The 23,205-nt window shown below is 51.0% G+C and overlaps 1 protein-coding gene across 15 annotated transcripts in view; it reads left to right on the plus strand.

The window, feature by feature from the left end:
• Positions 1 to 23,205, plus strand: part of QTGAL (queuosine-tRNA galactosyltransferase) — a 128,824-nt gene that overhangs the window by 58,008 nt on the left and 47,611 nt on the right. For all 15 annotated transcript variants that reach the window (XR_016389025.1, XR_016389026.1, XR_016389023.1 and 12 more), the window contains one exon: positions 9,440 to 9,535. Coding sequence is in view for 8 of the 15 variants with exons in the window: in XM_089901478.1 (XP_089757604.1) it covers positions 9,440 to 9,535 (96 nt within the window). In the remaining 7 variants the exon portion in view is untranslated. The remainder of the gene's footprint in view (positions 1 to 9,439; positions 9,536 to 23,205) is intronic.

Genomic DNA, 23,205 nt, shown 5'->3' on the forward strand with positions numbered 1-23,205 from the left:
ACAGGAGCCCCATTTCAGGGAGCGTCTCCCAGCCACTTGGACCTGGGGGAGCATCTCGGGCCCGTGGATTCCTCGCTCCCGTGTGACTCAGGGTCGGCGGTGGCCCAGCCGGTTGAACCCCAGAGCTGGCGTCTGACCACAGAGCCCACTGCTCAGATCTCTATGCTGAAATTTTAGTAAAAACATCTTTGAATTATTGTGGTGATCACTGGTTTTGAAAGTGGGAAGGAGAAAGGTCTGGAACTGTCTTAATATACATGGTGTCTGATTGCCTGGGAACAGCCTCCAGGTTTGCTCACTTCTGCTGCAGTGCCATGTCCAACCATGCCCACACACTAAAGCATCTCCAGTGCACATGAGCCCCTGGGATCTGATCCCAGGTGTTGGTGGGACCTGAGACTGCATTTCTCATGGGCTTCTGGGCACTGTGTTCGGGGTCTGACTGCCTGGCCACTGGGCCTTCACGAAGGAAAGAGCCTGTTCATGGCACAGGGCTCAGGGCTCAGAGAGTGGACCCCCTATGAAACATGTACTGAGTTAAGACAGAGGCTCAAATATACACTTCCTTCAGATACAATTTCTCAAGGAGTCTGAAGGACGTTTGTTCACCCAAGATGAATTCTTTCTCTTCCAATAGCCCCTTATTTTGGAGCTCTGAATTTAGCCCACTGATTTTCTCCTTCTAGGAAATGTAGCCCCTCTTGCTCTGTCTCCAGCTGCCCAGCCCCTGCACACCTGAGTGACTGGGGACTTGGCTGTCATGTAAACAAACCTAGGCACTCTGCCTGAGGGCTGTTGTTGTCTTTTCATGGAATAGGTGACGTTTTACAACCTTAAGTTTGATGCTGAGGATTCTTATCCTCAGAAGTGTAATTGCCCTTATATTGCTTAAATTTAAACGTTGTTAATGTTAACATGTCCTTGAAATACGCCTGTAAGAAGATAAAAATGGCCTTCGGCTACTTCTTGAGAGGCCGCTCCACTGCTCCTCCGGCTGGAGCTTCCAGAGGCTAGATGTGAGGGAGGTCCAGGAGTGCCCAGCCGCCTCTTTATTGAGAAGTGGCCCTTCGCCGAGGTAGCATCATGGGGGCCAGTGCACGCCCTGGGTCTGATGGCGGGGGGCTGGTGTCACCTGACTCACCAGGACTGCTGGAATCCTTGGGCCGGTCCCCTAGGGCCCAGAGTCCGTTCTTTGACCAGAAGGTCAGGAGTGGTAGTAACTAGACCAGCCTTCGGGGAGGGGCCCACAGCCTCTTCTCTGGCCCGACAAGCCAGCACTGCCCACCCCAGCGCCCACCCCCAGTGCCCCCAGGTCCACCCACAGCGTCTCACAGGTCTGCTCCTCCCAGCAGACTCCCCTGCTCACTCACCAGGGCCTGGGGGCTTGTGTGTATCCTTGCCCTGAATGGGGCTGGGCTGCAGTATCAGTCCCTTTTGGCATTGTGCCAGTGCACCACGCCAGCCTGCCTGTGAACCTGCTCTATCACTGGGTCCTGGGGACCAGCCCCGTGAGGCCCTGGGTACAGCTGAAGGAGAGGTCAGAGCCATGGGTGGGTGACCCGTGGAGTGGTCTTCATGGCCGTGAGGCCACTCAAGCTCATGCCTTGGTGGTCTGACAGTACCCAGCTCCTGGTGGGCAGTGTGGCCACGTGGTGCCCTGGCCACGCCACCTTGAATGGCCCACAGCTCCATGCCACAGGGTCCTGGGGTCTGTGCTGTGACGGCCCCGCTGGGGCTGCAGGTCTCCACATCGTCGACTGCCACCAGCTTCCTCCAGGACTCTGCAGCCTCGGGGCCAGATGGCAGGCCCGTGCTTCTTCGGACCCCACTCTGAACTATGGTCAAGGGTGAACAGGACCCCAAGTGGCGCAAGGAGACCGGCCAAGTCCTGTGCCTCTCTCTTCATGGTCCCTCACCTCAGAGGTAGTGTTGCGGTGCCCAGACCTCTGGACCCAAAAGTCTTGCTCATCAGGTGCCACAGGATGTCCTCAACACGGTGGCCAGCACGACGAAAATGTCCAGCGTGCAGACCACTGAGCAATGTGAAGACAGCAGAAAGAGTCCCAGTGCTGACTCGCCGATGCAGCATGTGCGCGGGACGTCTGCTTCTGCAGGGGTGTGTGGGGGCCAGCACCCCCTTCCTTCAAGCCTCCAAGGTAGCCCAGTGTCTGCTTTTTCCCCAGGATGTGATATTGTGTTCGATTTACACTCGAGGCTGGGATGGCCTCCACCTGCCCCTTCTCTTACACTAGCCCCTAATCACACCCCAGGGAACCTGTGTGAGGCTCAGCTGGGTGCTAAGCCTGTGCTTTCTGGTTACACGTTCAGGAACCTGGAAGTGGTCACTGGTGGGACCTGTGTGCCCATGAGCCCAGTTTATTGCCTGACTTGTGGACCCTTACTCCAGTGGGCGTGATGGGTCTGGTGTCACCTGGGCCCTGTGTCCAGCCGCCTCACATGATCAGTGTCCCCTCCCGGCCTTAGATCCTGCATCTTCGGTGCATCTCCCCTGCCGTCACAGGTGCATCCTCGTGGGTGGGGCCTCTCCTTCAGCTGGTGGGGCTGAGTCTGAGAACTGGCCCAGATCTGGAAATGATCAGGGGTGATTTTCACAGTTTCCAAGCACTTAGAATATATTCTACATTGAAAAAAGAATTTTGTCTGAAGAATTTTGTAACAAGTGTATATATTATAGAGAGTGAGATACTTTCAGATACATTGTCCACCCCCGCTCCCTTTTTTGTGTGTGATTGGTTCACATGTGATGTTACTTTTGGTGGTTCTCCATGTGTAAGTTCAAAGACCTCGAAATCTAGGGATATATAAGGACTTTGGAAAAAATGTAGACAGTGTCAGTTAATCTTAATTAAAACACATTGGCTTGTGCCTTTATAAAGTTCTAGGTTACAGCTTTTCTTGCCAACCTGTATCTGCTCCCAGCGCTGGAGCACCTGTGCCCCCTCCGGCATCACAGGCTTGCAGCGAGACCAGGGGTTCCGAACAGTCCTGTCGCACCAGAACAAAATCAGCTTTAGAAGGGTTGTTGCTGTAGTGCCGGGTTTTTTAAAAGTCATGACCTACAAAAATCTTGATTTGCAGTTGCTGGTTGGTGGTTTTGTTGATTATATCACATTGTTTGGAAAGAATGAAATGAATGCTAAGTATATGTTTGTCCTTGGTCATTAGTTCTTTAAGGTCATTTACAAGAAAGCCATTTAATTATGAGGGTGGCAACTTCCATAAATTGTGCCGCTGCATATTCTCTGCAGAACATCTGAGATGTTACATGTCAGGCGTCACCGGTGTAGAATTTCTCCACCCACTTATTGAGCATTTTGGAGCAAGGATCCGCTCTGGGACAGGAGTTGGGTGGGGTCAGGGAAGCCGCTGTGTTTGGTCTGGGCCCCTCCCTGGGGGTTCACCTGCGCACGGGCGGAGGTGAGAAGCTCTGCATTCTCAGGAGTATGGAGGTGTTGAGGATGACGGTGGGAAGGAGGCGGGGAGCGCCTTGCAGAGGTACAGGGCACCCCAGAGCTTTGCCAGCACACGTGGGTGGGTCCTTCCCCGTGGCCTCAGGACAGGCCGATGGCAGGACTTCCTTATGTCCCCGATGTGAGTCTCCAGGGGGCTCGGGAGGGGTCCTCAGTGACCTGGCCTGGCTCGGAGTCGGCGACAGGCTCATGCCCACCATGCCTGGTGGGAATGCAAAGCGGGAAGCAGGAGCTGTGGACCCGTTTCTGCCTTCAGGTGGCGCCAGGGCCATCACCTCATCTCCGCTCAGCGCAGCCTCTTCCTGCCCTGAGTGTAGCTGCTGCGGCCTCTGTCCACTGAGCGGCACTGAATTGGTCAGGCTGAGCGTGTGCCCTGGGAGTGGCACAGGCGCTGCAGAGAGGGCACAGCTGTTTGAGGGGCTGATGAGTGGCTCACGCTGGCATGAGGTTTGGAGGCGGGTGGGTCTGCTGTCAGCATCTAAAGCCTGGTGGACGCTGCGCCACTTCCAGCTCCGTCCTCACCGCACCTTGGAGCGAGCACCGTCTGTGTGCCCAGCGGAGGCTGGGAGAAGTGCGGCGCAGATGGGGGCCTTGCTCAGTCACTCAGGACGGAACCTGGTGCTGGGCCCTGTGGTCCAACTCTGCCTCATAGCGCAAGAGATCGGCTGGGGAGGCCCCTGGCCCATGGTGCCCAGGGGTGGGTTTGCAGGTGGCGGGGCGGGGGGGTGGTGGTTCTGCGTCCACGGTTGACCCTGATAGAGCCTGGGGGGTGGGACGTGCTGCCGGCCAGGCATGAGTCTCTGGGAATGCTTGGTATTTGGAAGGTGGGTGTGAGGCAGGAGGAGGAGAGGGTGACCGGGGGCTGCAGGGAGGCTGCAAGGGCCCTGCTGAAGACGGAACCGGTCCAGAGTAACGTGCTGGAGCAGGATGCCTGGGAGATATGAGCCGATGAGGGCAGCTCATGTCCTACCATCTGGAGGAGTCTCTCAGGTTAAAAACCACAGGGCTTCCCTGGTGGCGCAGTGGTTGAGAGTCCGCCTGCCGATGCAGGGGATGCGGGTTCGTGCCCCGGTCCGGGAGGATCCCACGTGCCGCGGAGCGGCTAGGCCCGTGAGCCATGGCCACTGAGCCTGTGCGTCCAGAGCCTGTGCTCTGCAAGGGGAGAGGCCACACCAGTGAGAGGCCCGTGTACCGCAAAAAAAAAAAAAAAAATCACAGCGACAGAGCTTGTGTTCCTCCGCATCTGCCCCACGTTGATGTGACCACCACACGTGAAAAGCACACATCTGTGCATTTAGGTTTTGTGGAGTGTGGCCTCCACACACCCCAGCCACATCTGACATGTACCGTTCCAGACGAGTAAGCACAGGTGAGCCTCTCAGGAACTAACAGGTGTTTGAATGGCCCTATTTCCTAGTGGCAATTGTTGTCCAGGTAAGTAGAAGTTGATCGATAAGTAAAGTCATTTTTTCGAAAAGATTTTTGATGACAAGAAGCATTTGGGAGTATGAAATAAGGAAAATTGTTAATCTAACTTAAAATATTAAAACATTGCTTCCATTCCTAAATGTATCCACTTGAAGTATTTTAAGGATTGGGTCCATAAGACAAATAGGAGTTGTTAATGAAATCTAATTTTAATTTATATTTTAGTAATCTTTATGCATACATATAAATTAGGAACTAATTTCATAAGTATAGCTAATTGATAAAATTATAGGCTTACATTTCTCTTTCCCCCCCCTTTTTTTTTTCATCTTCAGACCATGGTTCTGAAAGCCCTGCTTAGAGGAACCCTCTAGCAACACCATGAGGATGGTGGGTGGGGAGGGTGGGCTGCCGGGTCCCAGGTTCATTTTATAACTTCCCTACTTGAGTTTGCTGTGTGGGTGTGCGGTAACAGTTCTCATTTCCATTAAGAACTGAGGTTAGTGAAGTTTAAAAAATTCAGTTTCTGAATAAGATCTTGCAAATCGGTGCCGATCCCAGCAACGTCCAAGCCAAGCCACCCCGGAATGGCAGACCTCCTAACACGGCCACACTCTTGTCCCTTCCCTGCCCCGCTGGTTTTCTCTGTTGTCTTTTCTATTTTATTGACTTTTGCTTTTTATTACTTTGTTCCTTCTGCATTGCATGTAATTGGTTTTCATCTCCCGGCTTGGGTTTTGCCTCAAGCCTCTTTCCTCCTGGTTTCCTCTTTCCTACCTTTTGGTTTTGTTTTGTTTTATGATTCCATTTTATCTGTACTATTGCTTTATCAGCTATCCCTCTTTGTTTCATTATTTTTCAGTGGTTGGCCTAGGGTCTGCATCTTACGCCTCACACGCTACTTTAAATAAATGGCACTTTTATTAATAAATAAATGGCACTTAAATGGCACCATCTCACATGGAGCGTAAGAAGATTACAAAATCACATCCTGTCACACAGTTTATGCTGTAAACTCCACAGTGTTTGCTTTTATTTTTACCAAAGTCAATTATCTTATAAAGAAGTTGCACATGGAAAAATGTCTTCTGCTTTTACACATCTGTTTACCGTCATTGCCACTTGCCATTCCTTGGTATAGATCAGGTTGTTTCCTTCTCCCCAGAGAGCTTCCTTCATCTTTTTTTGTAATTTAAGTCTTCTTGTGATGAATAATTTTGGCTTTCATTTTTCTGAAAAAGTATTTCTTTTGCTTTAATTTTTGAAAATTATAGTAGTTGGCTAATGAATTCTAGGTTGAAGTCATTCTTTCTTTAAAGATGTCTCTCCCTTGTCTGGTCTCCATTTCTTCTGTGGAGAAGTCTGCTGTCATCCTTATATCCGGTTCTCTGTGTGCAATAGGTGTTTTTCTCTGACTCCTTTTAAGATCTTCTATTTAATACTGGTTTTCAGCAATTTGATTATTATGTACAAGCATGAATTGTTTTTTTTTTTAAAGGTTGGCTCTGCTGGGGCTTTGTTGAAGTTCTGGGATCTGTGGTTTTATAGCCTACATCAAATTTGGAAAATTTTTGACCATTATTTCTTCAAGAATTTTTTCAGTCTCCCACTCTTTGGGTTCATTCAGCCTGTGTCTATTGAGCACCGACTGTGTACAAGGTACCGTGCTGGCCTGGTGTCCACAGTGGTCTGGCGTGAGGGCAGGGCAGACAGCACGGGAGAGGAGCTCGGCATCCCACTGCAGGTGCCTCTTTTTATGGTTTGCCTTTGTCTTCCCTGTGGTCCAGGCCAGCATTCTTTTAAAACATGTTAAGGCAAACAAAATATCCTCACTTTGGTTCTTTGTAGACCAGCACTCACAGTGTTTAAAGCCTCAAAGAACAGCCAGCCCCCAAAGCTCCAGCTTCATTTCGTGTTCACCTAATCCTCCTCCTCCATGTGAGACCCCACCCAGCATGGTTCACCCTTCATCAGAGGCAGAGAATGGAAGAGGAGGTTTGGGGAGGGGGCTCAGGCACTCACCGTGGAAATAGCACAAGTCAGCTCATGTCCCAGAAAGACCACGTCTGCCGCCCCTCACGGTCTGGCTGGAAGTGTGGCTTTCGGCACGGGCTGGACTGGGCTGCCGCCCCCGGCAGCTGCTCGTGACGCAGCAAGTCATGAGGCCGGGGCCTGGGTGTTTGTATAGAAGTTAAGCCTCTTCATCTCCGTGCTTGGGAATACTTTTGGAACAGGATTCCTACCTCACAGCTTTGATCCACATTTTTGTTTTTTGACTCAAAATCTTTCCTGTTCAGCAATCGAATGCAAGACAGTGTCAACAAGGCCAGAAAACAGATGGAATAGACAGTTTTAAAAAAATACGCTTTGGTCAGATCAGGTGTGGTACCTCGCAACTGGGCAAGGTGACCATTCAAGGGCTGTTCTGATTTACAGCTGAATTTTGTATGTGTTTTTAGGAGAAATATATGAAAAGTTCACACATAGAATTCAGCAGTATGTAAAAAGAATACAGACCTATGGCCAAGTGTGTTTTATCCCAATCAAGAAATGGATGAAAGACATGAAAGACGCTTCCCTGGAAAGTCAGGCAGATGAGAAATTAGCCCCTGGAAGGAGATTCAGCCTTTTGAGCCACCGGGGGTGCATATTACAACCACGACAAGGTACCACACACACCTGTCGGAAAAGCCAGAATAAAACACATGGCAAGGATGCAGGGAGACTGGTCACACACGCTGCTGTGGGGATGGAAGTGGTGCAGCTGCTCGGGAAAACAGCAGTTTCTTTAAAAATTAAACATGAAACTACCATACGACCCACAGTCACGCTCCTGGGTGTTTATCCCAGAGAAACGAAGACTTAACATTCACACAAAACCCCCTGTGTGAGTGTTTGCAGCAGACTAATAGTAATAGCTTCAAACTGGAAACAGCCCAGGTGTCCTGTAGAGGGTTGAGCTGTGGAGTATTTTTCAGCCAAAAAAGGAACAAATCTCCAGGGAATCACCGAGTGAAAAAAGCCAATCTTGAAAGGCAACACACAGTGTGATTTCATTTATGCGATGTTCTTGAAAAGACAGAATTACAGCACTGCAGTAGCAGGTTCACGGCTGTGAGCTGGGTGTGGGGGGGAGGCGCAGCTATAAAGGCACCACGAGGGGTCCCTGTGGCCGTGGAAACGCCCAGGGTCCCTCAGCCCAGTGGAGGCCACGTGTTGGCTTTTCAAGATGTTACCATTAGAGGAAACCGTGTAAAGGCTACATGGGATCTCTGTGTATTATTTGTTAACACTACATGTGAATCTACCATTTCTCAAAAAAAAAAAAAAGCTTAATTAAAAAAAAAAAACACAACAAAAAAGGACCTATTGTATAGCACAGGGAACTCTACTCAATGTTCTGTAATAACCTATATGGGAAAAGAATCTGAAAAGGAATGGTTACATGTATATGTATAACTGAATCACTAAAAACAAAACAAACAAAAAACAACCACACAACAAAATTCAAGCAAAGCAAGCAAAAACCTTCTCACAACTCTTCAGTAGCATAACTGCATTAATATAAATTAATCATCATGTGTAGTGCTGTGTATATTAGAGCAAAAGGTTTAAGAAACTCAGATATTGGGGGGTGACTTTTGATAGTTTCTCAGTAAGGTCACTTGGGCAGTGATGTAGGTTTGCCGACCACTCTGACCTTCCTCACCGTGTTCCTCGGCGGTCAGGGAGGTGGAGAAGGCACAGCCAGGGGATTAGAGGTTAGTGTCGTTTCCCCGAGGCCAGCCAGCCTCTGAGAGCCTTACAGGACCCTCACCAAGGGGCAGGCTCTCTGCTGCCACGGGCACCCCGGCTGCCCTCCCCCAGCCAGAAAGGAGGAGAAAGGCCCCCTCCTGCTGCTGCGAGGGGTCCCTCCCTCAGAAACCAGCCCGTTCCCTGCCTCTGAGCCCTGGGGCTGCTGGTGTCTGAGCATCAGGACCCCTGATATCTGCGGCAGGAACCAGCCTCTCTCCAAACCTGCCTCACCGACCAAAGGGCCGGACCTTTTTACCTCTGAGCAGTCTTAGAGATGTGTAAACGCGCTGCAAGCAGATACCCCAGCAGAACGTGCAGGGGGGCTTCCCTAGGTGCTGGGGCACTGTCAGACAGCAGGACAGGGCTGCCGGGAGTCAGCGTGCAGAGCTGGGTATGCGGAGAGGGGATCGTGTCCATGGCCAGGAGGAGGCAGGGCCGGGTTCCAGGACCAAGGGTGGAAGGAGGTGGTGATGCAGGGTACGGAAGAGGATTTAGAGGGCAGCTAGCGCAGATTCTTCCTGGGATGGGGTGTGCCCGTCTGGTGGCGTCGTGGGGTGGGGGGCCGCTGTGGCAGCCTAGGCAGAGGGAGGCGGCCAGGGAAGTGAGCTCTTAGGGCTGCGACTCTTGTTTATTTAGAGGCTGGAAGGAGAAAGTTATTGAGAAATGGGGCTGTTCCAGCGGCTGCAGTGGATTTATTTTAAGTCCTATCTGTTATTGTTTCACAGATTATCGGTTGCCAAGTGAGGAGGGAGCCCCCCAACTCCACCGAGCGATACACGCGGTGGATCAACCATCTGGCGCCCGACCAGCTGCTCACCCAGGTACGCCTGCCGTCTGCAGTTGGCCCCGGCCTCCCCAAGAGGGGCTTTTCATGCTCTTAGCACCTGTGTCTGCCTGCCTCCTGGGCGCAAGGCACAGTCCAGGTAGGCGCTCCCTGGAGAAGGGGGACAGCGTTTCAGAGGAGCCCGGCCTGGGGCGAAGCCGGAGCCAGAGGGCAGGTGTGCAGGGCACCCGCAGGCCAGCCGCGTAGGCTGAGGCGGACGGATCCAGAGGGCAGGAGGCCAGGGCTCGGGCAGCGCTGAGCTGCTGCAGGGGTGAGGTGTCCAGGAAAGGCCTGAGTGTCTGGTGGGGCGGGGCCGTCCCCGAGCAGGGCAGCTGGAGGGGGGCCGGGTCTGGGGGAATGAGCTGAGATGCACCATCTGGGTGGAGCTGGTCAGCAGACATCAGGAGCCCTCGGAGCTAGAAGAGGGCGTGGGCTGAAATCAGACTAGAAGCCACCAGGAGCGGGGCCACGGCCTGGGGGAGGAGGCCAGGAAGAGGTTCTCGGTCTCAGCTGTGGGGTCCCGAAATCCACGGGACTTCGGGTGGGTCCACGACCGTGTGTTGATGAGGTGTTGAGTGAGGACAAGAACCAAAGATCCTCTGTTCATCCACCTTTGAAAACCAGCCACTGCCTCAGCGTGCCAGCAGCCGCTTAATGCTCCGTAGCAAATCACCCCAAACAGAGACTTAAAACAGCCCCGGCTCTTGGGGGTGGGCCCAGGCCTGCTGCATTTGCCTCTTGGCCCAGCCCTGGTGCCCCGCCGACGGCAGATGCTCCAGACTCTTCCTCCTGCTGGACGAGCTGTTCCCAGGACTCACCCCGCCCGCCCCCCCCACCCAAGACCGGAGAAATGTGCTCCTCAGGGTGGGGGCCCCAGCCAGAGGGGGAGGAGTGGGGAGCAGCCCCCCAAAGCCCACCAGGAAGTAGCTCTAGAAGGCCCGGAAACATTCTCCCCCCAGTGAGGTGCTGGGGTCTGTCCCACGTTGCGATTTCCTGTGATCCCACCATATAATGAAGTGCTTTTTTCTAAACTCTGAATTTTGAAAACTGAAATCTTGGTATAATGGGATGATTTATAATGATAATCAGCTTCTGAAATTAGAGCTGCTTGTGATTATGGCATCAGGTGTTCTGTTCACTGAACTCAAAGTGACTCAGAAGAAACCCTGAGAGTTTCCTCTTGTGGGGCTGTTTCACATGCTTCTTTGGATAATCCAAGATTATTTACCCTTTCCTCTTCAGTGTTGGGTTTGCCAGTTGCTTCTGTTATCAGAATGACTTCACCAGCTTTTAAGTGCTATGCCGTTCAGGCTGGTCCACACACAGAAAAAGCACTTTTGCATTTGGATTTACTTTTCCCATTTTGAGATGAATATTCCAGTAATGGCCTGATAGCTACAGGTGGTGCACTAATAACAGGTAATAATAATAGGGGCACTAGTAACGAGTGAGGGCAGTGAGGGCACTGGAGAGGCTCAGTCACTGCTGCTCCCCCAGCCGTGAGGAAAGGAGAAGTGGCCTCCTCGGAGCTGACAGGGTCTCTGCTGTTGGTGCGGGAGCTCACGGGTTGATGTTGACAGTCATGCGGGATGGTTGCAGCTCTGTCCCGTCTGCACCAAGCGGCCCTGGATCACCGACAGCCACTGAGCGTCTGGTTGCTGCAGAGCTGTCGGGAGGGTGTCCTTCCGCGCGGCGGGGCGTACGAGCTGGTGGAGCTGTGAGTCCACAACAGCTTCAGGCCTCTGATCAGAAGGGAGTCTTCTCTCCAGGTTGTGAAGGTACCTGAAGGAGAAGCCTTCGACCTTAGCATCCCAAGTTGGGAAGAGGGCCGAGGGCTCTGGGTACACAAGCTCTGGGTACCCCTTGCATCTCAGTTGGCATTTGGATATGAGTGTGCAAACCATCATTGGCGCATGGAGAATAAGCACTGGGTCTGTGACTCCTGTCGCCATCCCTCTCCTGGTCCTTCCCTCTGTGGAGCAGGTCCAAGCCGCGGGTCACGGCTCTGGGATGTACCACCTGTTTACAAATGGCCTCCCAGGACATGCACTGATGGTTTCAGAACAAAGAATCATAGCCGCCTCAGTGAAGAGCTAGTAAGAGCTTTCATATCCTAACTGGGAAATTAAAATGTCCCACTGAGTGTGAATCCCCTGGCCTGCGGTCAGCCCTGGGTCCCCCTCAGATGCACAGCTCTGCACCTGCAAGGGGGCTCTGGAAACGCTCCCCTCAGTCCCAAGTATTAGAGGGTCTGTGAGTAAGTGTAGAGGTGGCTGCGTGAGAGAAACTGCTGAGCTGGCTTCTGCCATGTGCTGGATTTTCTGGGAGAACGTGAGTCACACAGAAACTGTGTGACTGAACACTGAGGGTATAATTTACATGCAGCACATTCTCAGCCAGAAATACAAGTTCTGAGCCGAGGGCAGACTTAACTGTTTACTGTTAAGCATCATAGAAATAATTAAGGTAGGGTGTTCCTAAACAGTGTTTTTCTTTAGCAAGTCAGGGGAAATTAAAGTATAAAGTTTCTCAAAATAAAGTGAAAGAAGATATCTCTTATTTAAGCCATTCCTCAACTGTTACAGTCACAGAAATCACCAGCACTCTGTGGGGTCTTTGTTCATAGTCTAAATTGAGTCACATTTGTGAGGTGGAGAGCAGCGTAATTTGGTTTGATATTTGTGTGTCTACTTGAATGTATGATTAGATACCCACCATGCACAAAGTTGAATCAGAGTACTATAAAATTAACACTCTGCTAATTCCAAATAAACCAAGAGGTGGAAAGTTGTCTGGACAAATGGCCTGGAGCCTGTGCCAGCCTGAAAATGCAGCTGTTTTAGGCAGTGCCCACTTTACACCTTCAGCGAGGGGCTGTTCCCAAGGGACCTGAATCTCTTGGATGGGGATGGGGGGCAAGGGGAGGCAAGGCCAGACCCCACCCCCGCCTCAGAGGCTGCCCCTGGGGGATCCTGGCAGCTCCAAGGAGGGGTTGGGGGCCCTGGCAGCCTGCATGGGTGGCTGGGTCCTTACCGAGGCCAATGAGCCCAGCCCTGGCTCCCTGGAGTATGTGCTCAGGTTCACAGCGGAAGGAAGACAGCAGGAGTGGGTGAGGCGCCCCCTTCAGCCCAGCCCCACCTGGTCCTTGTCCTCCACGCCTGCTCCCAGCTGCCCTTGCACCTCTCTCCAGGATCTGTGCTTCCTTGGTGTCTTAGCCTGCTCAGGCTGCCATAACAAATGCAATAGGCAGCTATTTCTCGCAATCTGGGGGCTGGAAGTTCTAGATCAAGGTGCCAGCAGGTGGTTCCTCCTGAGGCCTCTCTCTTGGGCGAGTAGACGTTCGTCTCCACCCCGAGTCGTCACGGGGCCTTTCCTCTATGGCTCACTCTCGGTGACTCGTGGATCATGGCTCCACCCATGACCTCATTTAACCTTAAAACCTCTTTAAAGGCTTCATCTCCAAATGCAGTCGCCTGGGGGGGTTAGCGCTGCAGTGGGCTTTGGGAGACACAATTCGGCCCATAGAGTTTGGACACCCTCTTTGGCTCCTCCACAGCCCCTGGTGGTCCCCCCTGGTCTGTGTCCCCTGCCCCTGGGCCCACAGGACACAGTGGTATGTGGACAGGGCTGCAGCGAAGAGAACAGCCCCCCTTCCTGTACAGCCTCTCCTTCGTGGCCCCGTGCGTTCCACAGGGAGGGTGTCGCCCAGCTTTCATCTGCCCGCAGCGTCTGAACAGCTTGGCATGAACGTAAATGGGAAAAATGTACAACCCACCTGCCAGCACTAATGCACAAACTCTCACTTTATCCAGTATCCAAGGACTCTAGACTAGCAAAATTTCTAGATAATTAAAGTTTACCTCTGTAAGTACAGACTCTTTACCTAAACCAGCACTCCCCAAACTTGTTTGATCATAAAATAGCTCAAAAACTTGAAAACAATGCAGATCCCTCATCTACTCCCATAGAGTTTCTGATTTAGTGGCTCTGGCAATGTGCATTTTTAACACATGCCTGAATATTTTTGATGAAACTCTTTGAGAATGTTATTCCTGCCTCTAACCTGGAGGCCAGGCTCCTGGTACCTGCACAGAGAAACTGCTTCCCCGCCGGATCGTAGAGTCATTTTACAAAGCCTAACCAATAAAAATTGTGTATTTTGAAATAACTCCAGACTCACATAGAAGTTGCAAAAATAGTAGAGTTCCTTTGTGCCCTTCACCCAGCCCCCCATTCGTAACATACCCACAGTATGATGTTCAAACCAGAAGATGCACACTGGTACAGCCCTGCTCGGAGTTCACACATTCTTGTTGGGGAGGGGTGGGGGTTATGGAATTTCATCACGCGTCTGCATCAGCACAGCCCCTGCCACAATCAGGACATTGGGACTATCCTGCACCCCAAAGAAACTGCTTGCTAGTCACACTTTGTCCTGCCCCTGCCCCTGCCCCTGGCAACAACTTCTCTGTCCCCTTCGCTGGAGTTTTGTCATTTGAGGCAGTTATGTCAGTGGAACCATGCCTTTTTCATTCCGCATTGTGCCCTTGAGATGATAGTTTGTTCCTCCTGTTGCCGAGAGAGTCCAGTTGCAGGGATGCGCCCGTCATTGTGGGGCTGTGACAAGTAGGGCCGCTGAGACCCTGATGGACAGGCTTCACTTCCTGGGATGAGCACCGGGTTTGGGACTGTGCATCTGTGTTCAAGTTGAAGTCCACGCAAGGCTCCCGGAGTGGCCGCGCCATTTCCCTCTTGGCACTTGGTGGTGTCAGATTTTTCATGCCAGTCGTTCCGTGGTGTCTCATCACTGCTCTGCCTTGCATTTTCCTAACGGCAGTTTCTTATGTGCTTATGCACCATCCACTAAGCGTCTGTTCTGATCTTTTGCCCATTTTCTTATTGGATTGTTTGTTTTCTTGCTATCGAGTTTGAGTTTCCTTTTGGACAGAAGTCCCTTGTTAGGTGTGTTTGCAAGTCTTTTCTCCTTATCTATGGCTTTTCTTTCATCTACTTAACAAGAGTCTTTCACAGAACCAAAGTTTTTAATTTTGGTGGAGTCCAACTCATCTATTTTTTAAATAGATTGTGCTTTGGGTATCAATGTCTAAGGATGCTTTATGTAACTATAGGTCACAAAGATTTTCTCCTAAAGTTTTATAGTTTTACGTTTTACATTTAGAACTATGATTCATTTTAAGTTGATTTTTGCATAAGGAGCGAGGTTTGGATCAAGGCTCTTTTTCTTTCTTCCTTTCTTTTGCTTACAAATGTCCAAGTGTTTTCACACCATTTTTGGTGAGAATACTACCTTCCTTTATTGCTTTTGGCCTTTGTCAAAAATCAGTCAGCCGTGCTCGTGTGGGTGTGTTTCTGGGCCATTCTGTTGCATTGATCTGTGTGTCACTCCATGGCTACACTCTCCTGGTCACTGTAGCTGTGGAGGAAGTTTGAAATCAGTTAATGTGGTTCCTCCAACTTCATTCTTCTTTTTCAAAGTTATTTTTGCTATTCTAGTTCCTTTGCCTTTTCAAATACTGAGCAGTTCTTCAGTTCTGAGCAGGCACTGACCGGGTGTCCTATAAAACTCAGTTCTGACTCCACGTGCCTGGAGACAGCGTCAGATCCCACAGATTAAGGGCTCAGTCCTACAAGACTGCCTCACTTCAGCCCAATCACAAGTCCAGGTCGTCACCTGTGCTTCCACCTGACTGGCTATAAATCAGGGTTCCCACGACCCCCTCCTCTGTCAATTAATTTGCTTGAGCCATTCACAGAACTCAGAGGAACATTCACGTATGTTTAGAGTTTACTGTCGTGGATATGATGAAGAATACAGGTGAACATGTGCGTAGAGTGGGGTCCAGAAGCGTCCTGAGAACAAGAGCTTCTGTCCCCAAGGAACATGAAGATCCACCCACATTTCATGGATGCTGGCCTCTGGGCGAGGACCTTGCCTGTGTCACCCCTGACCACCATGGGTCTGACCACCATGGTCTGACCACCATGACTTTCTGGGACAGTGGTCCTCCTTCATTCTGTTGCCCAACCTGAGGCAGGTTCCGCTCGGGTCTAGCTCTAACCTGGATTCACACTGAGAAGGGGCCCCTGAGAAACTGGTGCCCAGCTCTTGCTGATTTGACACAGCACAGTCCAGCATAGTGAGATTTCTTCTTACGTGGAGGAGAGTAAATTAGCTAAGAATAATTTGGAAAAATTTGCTAGAACCAAAGATGTGGGCTGCCAGATGGAAAGGGCCCTTGGGTATCTTGCCCAGGGTACGAGAGAAGACCCTGCCCAGGATTTAAAGCCCTTGGGCAGTTCAGAGAGGAGAACAGCAGGAACAAATGTGGTCTTGGATTTCTCAGCAATTGCAGTGGAACCCGTAAGACACTGGGACACAAGTTTCAAAGTTCTCACAGAAATGGTTTTGAATGTTGAATTCTATGCCTAACGAAATTGTCAATCGTGTGAAAATATAACAAGGACTTTTTCGTATAGGGAGTCAAAATATTTGTCTCTTACAAAAGCTTTCTCAGAAATTTACTGGAAGACATTCCATCAAATTAAGAAGCAAATTGAAGAGGAGGAAGATATGAGATCTAGGAAGCAGGTCTCCAACCTGGGAGGGAGGCCAGAAGCAGCCCAGGAAGGAGTGGGGAGATAGAATAAGTGCTTTACACACAAGGAGCACAGGCCTCCTTTTCCTTCAATTATAGAAACACTCAATTAGGGAGCAAGGAAAACAACGGAGAGTCCTTTGTGTACAATGGGATGTGACAGGGGCGACCGCACTCAACCAGCTTCTGGTGCTTGAATGAAGCCGCAACAGCAAAGGAGCAGAAAGGCACCAAGAAGAGCAGAGAAATCGAAGCTCACATCAGTTGAGACAGAGGAAGTTCTGGGCAGATAACCTCTCAAAATGAGAAGACAGAGAAGTGCAGCAGCGGGAAATACCAGACGCTCATGTTTTTATTCTAATCCAGTACCTGCGACATCCCGACGGCCCTGACTTCCCGACTGCGTGCTTCGTCCCCTTGTCTCCATCTCCCGAGGCCACTGGGCTTGCCCTGGGTACTGAGAGGGTCATGTCCGGCCCGGCTGAAGGACACTCGTGTGTGTGTTTGATGTTCTAGTTGTCCACGGAGGGGACCAAGCCACCCTTTACTCTGGTCACCCCTCCCCTAACAAGAGCAGCCCCTGACCATCTCCTCTGTACTTGCCATTCCACATACATTTTCTTTAAAAAATAGAAGAAGGATAACTTTTTTAAAAGTTGAAACATTTCAGGGCTCCAAAAATGCAGAGAATGCGCCTCCCCCTTGGCTGCAGTGCATGCCCTTGGATGACCCCCTCGTGGCTCGGTCTCGTGCGCAACCCGGCCCCTCGTCCCTTCCTGGACGGTGTACCCGAGATCCCCACTTCAGGTTCTGCTGCTCGAGCCCGTGAAGGTCCCCACTGTGCGTGCTGGGTCCGGAGGCTGCGCCATGTTCCTCACTCACATGAGACCCCAGGGCCCTCAGGGCAGCTGCAGCCTCTCCACTGCTGAACGTTCGCTGTCGGCAGCACGTTCGTCAGCTTATACCCTGAGGCAGTCACCCCCGCAGCCAGCAGCTCCACTCCGGGACATCAGTCTTGGTCAGCCGCACCACCTCCCTGCTTCCTGACCCGCCCGCGGCCTCCCCAAAGCGGGCGGACAGAAGTGCCGACCTTGGTGATCTGCGTGGGGAGCCACACGATCCTTCTCTGATGACGAGGACCCAGGAGAAGCAGGAGAGTTTGATAGGATGCTCTTGAGTGGCTGAGAGCCAGGGCAGGGACGCAGGTGTCCCCCACCCACCCCTGGGGGGGGGGCAACAGGGCAGAGGCTCACCCTGTGGGGTCGGAGCCACAGGGGGGCAGGGGCCAGCTGGCTCAGGAGGCTCTCATGAGGTCCAGGGCTCAGGCCACACTGCAGGTCAACAGCAGCCCTGGTGAAAAAGCGCTGGTGTCCTGCTCCCCGGGTCCCTGCTGGAGTGGGCGCCCCCCTCCCATCCTCCCTCAGGTTGCTGCCCCAGAGGCCCTGGCCTCTGTCTCCCCTCCAGCCAGCGCTCAGCTTCATTGTTGGTAAAATGCAAAGGTTCAGCAGCTACAACCAGACTCCAGGGCCAGCCATCTGTGTGACCCACGCATTTGAAGATATTTAGCAAAACTAAGTGAAGGTAACTTCGGCCGATCGAGAAGGCAGGGCATGAGGTGGAATCACGGGTTCTTTTCTGCCCGTGGGACCGGGCCTCCCACGTGCCCCTGACCCCACTCTTGTGTCTACTCTGTCATAGCTGCTTTGAAAGACCTTTCCTGTCATCCAAGTGGAGTCTCTACAGCCAGGCGGTTAGAACCCACCTGGGTCTACCAGACAATTACATTTCACATATTCATTCAGCTCCGTGTGTCTTTCCCTTAAAACTTTGTCCTTCACAGCTCAATGGTTTTTACCTAATTCTAATTGGTTAACATGCATAAAATTTTAAAAGTACATTTTTATTTATTTTTTTTTTTGCGGTACGCAGGCCTCTCACTGTTGCGGCCTCTCCCATTGCGGAGCACAGGCTCCGGACACGCAGGCCCAATGGCCATGGCTCACGGGTCCAGCCGCTCCACGGCATGTGGGATCCTTCCGGACCAGGGCACGAACCCGTGTCCCCTGCATTGGCAGGCAGACTCTCAACCACTGTGCCACCAGGGAAGCCCCAAAAGTACTTTTTTTTTTGCGGTATGCAGGCCTCTCCCGTTGCGGAGCACAGGCTCCGGACACGCAGGCCCAGCGGCCATGGCTCACGGGCCCAGCCGCTCAGCTGCATGTGGGATCCTCCCGGACCAGGGCACGAACCCGCGTCCCCTGCATCAGCAGGCGGACTCCCAACCGCTGTGCCACCAGGGAAGCCCAGTACATATTTTTAAGTGGATTAACCTGTACTGTTTTTCTTCACTTTCTCATTTAAAAGGAGTATCTGCGTTATAGAGCCATGGTACACTAGCAAATTTTAGTTGAAAAAGTGGTTACTTACCAACTTTCTCCAAAAAGTACTATTGAGTAAAGAAACTTTGTATTGATGTCTGTGTCTTTATTAAATCCAGAAGCCATAGATTTTGGATTTCATTTCAAAGTTTCTTTTTGTTGCTGTGTGGGTGTTAAAATGTCAGAATCCTGGAAAATTTGTTATCTGTCTAAAGATAGTCTTGCAACAAATTAGAATTTAGAAATGAGGATAATAAACCACAGGAATCTGGAAATGAGTCATATAAACTTTGCTCTTTTTCTCTAAGAAGAATTCATATCACTTCCTGGTAAGATATAGCTAATGAGGTCTATAAATTTCATTAAATGCTTCATTTTCTTTCTTTAACTCAAGGGCTTCTCCTTTCTAAATAAAAAACGGAGCCCATTTTAAGTCCCTTATCCTTACTTTTGTGTTTTTAAAGCACCAGAAGCATTGAAAAGTATCCATCCGAATCCATATGTTTTCACGCGCCTTTCTTGAGAACCAAGGTGGACTCTGTTCAGGACAAAGTATGGCCAGTAGCTTATGGAATGTTTCAGTTTGTGCTGTATACTCCCCAAGGCACACTGGAAGATTTTTAACTTGTATGAGATACATAGAATTTATTTTTGCAAAGTGCACTTTCTGTTGGTGGCAAAATAAGGGGAGAGCCCAAAAGCAAACTCCCAGGTCCCAGAGCAGCAGCATGGCCCCTGAGCCTTGCCTGGGAGCCCCTTCTTTTCGACAAAGTTTCAAGAAACTAGATTATCTGAGTATTCACTTGGTGACATATCAGAACCAGAAGAGGGAGTGACACCTCAAGAGTGAGAGGAGACAAAAATCGATGAAAAGGAATCATTAGCAACTGCAAGCTTGGTGATCCTGGGGAGGTCCCCTCAGCCCACCTGCACTCTCACCTGTGTGCACTCCTCCCCTCACCTGTGTGTGTTCCTCATCTGTCCTAATGAACTAACGGGCCATTCTGTTTCTCTTCAGCTGGAGCCGCCCCCCCAACCCGAACCCATGACCTGTGTTCACAGTAGGACACCAGTGGTGGCCTCGTGACCTGAAGCATTGTGTCACCTTGCCCACCAACCAGGGTCCTTCTGCCCCTTCAGAACTTGCCTTTTCTCACCCAAACATGAGCCAGAGGAGCTCACCTCGGTCCTCTGGGAACCAGGGCCACAGCCGCTGCCTCACCACAGACAGGTGGCCTTTGTGCATCTCGGGGAGCTGTTTGGCTCCACTGTGAAGAGGTTTGATCCTCTGTCTGGTTGGTTGTAAATCTGCAGTGTCTGGGAACAGATGTCTAACTCATAATTGGATATCAGAGTAAAGATGCTGTTCGGCCCTGATGTCCAGCTGCCGCCCTCACTTCGGGTGCCACAGGAGTTCAGGGGCATCAGGTGTCTGCATTCTGCGTGAACATCATCACAGACGGTCCGAGAAAAACGGTCCGAGAAAAATCGCTGGGATGTGTCCTGATGTTGCAGGTAGGACCTGTCATCCCAAATAGGTCCTGTGCTGCAAAGGGTACTGGCCTGGTCTGTTCACGTAACGGCTTCTGACCATTTTAGAAAAACTCTTCTTTTACATACTCACCCCTTCTCAAGAAAAAAGAGCTCTTTCCTGAAGACATGCTTTATGGTCCAGAGGGAGGGATGCAATTCAAAGTACTAGTAAGGTGAAGACAGTTATTTGTAAAACATATCACTGAAAACCAATTAAATGACTTCCCATATGCTGGAAACAAAGGCCACTTGCTGGGACTCCCGGACAGAGGGCGGTGGGAGGGCCGGGCCCCTCCTTGTGGGTGAGGAGGGCAGAGAGGGTCCAGCCAGCTGGGCTGGGCTGGTCCCAGGACCAGACGGGGGTGGGGGAGCTGGGACACCAGCGGGGCGGAACCAGCTGCAGCCCTTCCTTGGAGGGACAGAGGGATGGCGTGGGAGGTGGGACCTGCGCCCTATGCCTTCAACCTGCCAGAGGCAGCCCAGGACGCAGCTCCGCATCCTGCCAGTTGCGCAGCCTCGCCGGGTGTTTCTGGGGAAAAGGAGCTCCCAGAACAGTTTGCTGGCGAGGTGCGTTTGTGTTCCCAGGTGCTGTGTGGTAAGCTGCAAGGTTTGACGCTGCTGTCCGTGGGCCAGTTCTTCCCACCCCTGTGGCCGCGGGCAGCTTCCCTCCTTGCGGCCTGAGCGCCCTCTGCTGGGGCCTGCACACCCTCACTGTGCTGTCATCTGAGTAAGACTAAATGACCTGTAACTTACTTAAACATATGATAATATAGAAAAAAGCAATGAAAGCATTTTACACCTCTTGGATCTATTTATTTAGGTTCCAGGAATTCTGAGTTCTGGGGGACTGTTTCCGCAACTCTCTGTACTGCATTTAATTACAGACCCTACAGTTGGAAGAGAGGTGAAGGGGAGATACTAGCCTATTCCAGGTTTAAGTAATCAAAGAAGCAATTTTTGTTTAAAGTCAATGCTCCACTGCTTACCACTTAAACCAGGGGTTGGCAGACTGGCTGGAGGGCCAAATCTCTTCTGCTGCCTGTTTTTGTAAATAAAGTTTTATTGGCACACAGCCATGCCCATTTGTTAACGTCGTGTTGTCTGGGACTGCTTTTGCATTGCAGTAGCAGAGCTGAGTACCTGTGACACAGACCCTAAAATGTTAGCATCTGGACCTTTACAGAAAAAGTTTGCCGACTCCAAGTGAGGCAGTGGTGCAGCTAATTCGCCAGCACCAGACTGTAATGTCCTTAGTAGGTGTGTTCTCTGGGCCAGGAAGAGGTCTGTGGTCACTATGGGATCATTCTGGCTTTCCCAGAAAGCTCTCAGGGAGATTGAGGGCTGGCGGCGAAGGGCATTGCTGGGCCTATAGGCGTTTGCTCTTCCCATTTGCTTATTTTCACCACCTTGGCATTTATCTCTTACATTCATCTTGAATGTCTTAGACATGTGCCATTTTTGCGTGGCTTTCTCTCTCGCTCTTTCGCAAGAAAGAAGACGCAGCAGATTAGATCAGGGTTTAGTTCTGTTTCTTCTCACCCTCAGAGCCTCTCACCCAGATCATGGCCGGGGTCAGCAGCTCGGGTGGGCCAGGGTGTGCGTGTCCAACAGGTCCTTGGGACCTCACCTTGAGGACCAGAGGGAGGGAGGGTCAGACACAGTCCCAGCCCCACACAGGGTCTCTCCTGGAGGCCTGGGGTCTGGTCACTGGCATTTGGAATCACTGAACACCTATGCAGTAATCTGTGACTTGCATGCAAGTTGTATGGCAGAGGTAGATGGAAATATTTCCTAAGAAAACCATTTTCTGTGAAATTTAAAAAGTATATAAGCCCCTCCCACCCCTCAACTTGCCACACACACACCGTTTAAAGAAACACAAGAGTTTACTCAGCAGACGTGTTTCTCTTTCTTCATGTGCTTTAGCTTAAATTGTTCATGTGGCCGGCCCAGCCCATGTGAGGAGAGCAGGAAGCAGATAATGCCATCTGGACTCTGGTTCTTATGCTACAGTAACTGTAGCTGATACAGTTGAACTTCAGTCATGGAAAGGACAGTCCTGGGGAAAAGAAAGATCACAGCTCATGTCTGAGTCATTTAACTGATTAAAGGGGATAACCTGGAGCAAGCCAGCCCCCACCGGGGCGTACAAAGGTGCTGGAGGGAGCCAAGCCCATCGTGGTACCTGCTAGAATGTACTGGCGAAACTCCCGGTCCCGTGAATCTGTGATTCATTCTTATCCTGGCCTCCTCGTTAAGAAGGAAGCTGTCTTAGGTGTCAGCTGTGTGTTGAGTGGCCATTTCCCATGTGCAATTTACTGGAGGTAAAGTATGAGTATAGGGATTTCCCTGGTGGCGCAGTGGTTAAGAATCCTCCTGTCAATGCAGGGGACACGGGTTCGATCCCTGGTCCAGGAAGATCCCACATGCTGTGGAGTAACTAAGCCCATGTGCCACAACTACTGAGCCCACGTGCTGCAACTACTGAAGCCCGCGCACCTAGAGCCTGTGCTCCGCAACAAGAGAAGCCACTGCAATGAGAAGCCCGCACACTGCAACAAAGAGTAGCCCCTGCTCGCCGCAACTAGAGAAAGCCTGTGCACAGCAAGACCCAAAGCAGCCAAAAAAAATAAATAAAAATTTATTTAAAAAAAAAAGAATGAATGTAAACTGCTCGTTGGAGTCAGATGTAGTCTGGTCTGGAGAATCACGGAGGCAGGGACCCTTGAAGCAAACGGGGACATTCTAATCATAGTTCATTTGCTGTAGTTCATCTGGCGGCCCCAATCCAGTGGAAGCCAGCGTCCTGTATTCTCAGGTGTGTCTGGGCGTTCATGTGAGTATTAAGGCAGAGGTAGGATGCAGCCCCTCAGCCATAGGTGGCAGGAGGCTGCTGGTGTCTTAAGTCATGGGTGACTGTTGGAAGTAGGAACAAAGGAAAGCTTGAAAGAAACCATCATGATGAGCCAACTTCTCTTTGGATTTTGAAAATAATTACATTGTTCTGACGGGACCAAAAGAAGTGACCACCAAACTTATACTTCCTTTGCTCTTTTTTGTTCTGTTTTTATTCTTTTGTTCCCGTTGTCCTTTCAGATAATGCAGGGTTATGGCAGTGCCTGGTGTGTGTCACAATTTCA

This window comes from Delphinapterus leucas, chromosome 19, assembly GCF_059928025.1.
Source record: "Delphinapterus leucas isolate spDelLeu-1000000601 "Yukka" chromosome 19, BTC_Dleu_Yukka2, whole genome shotgun sequence".
Taxonomy (NCBI): domain Eukaryota; kingdom Metazoa; phylum Chordata; class Mammalia; order Artiodactyla; family Monodontidae; genus Delphinapterus; species Delphinapterus leucas.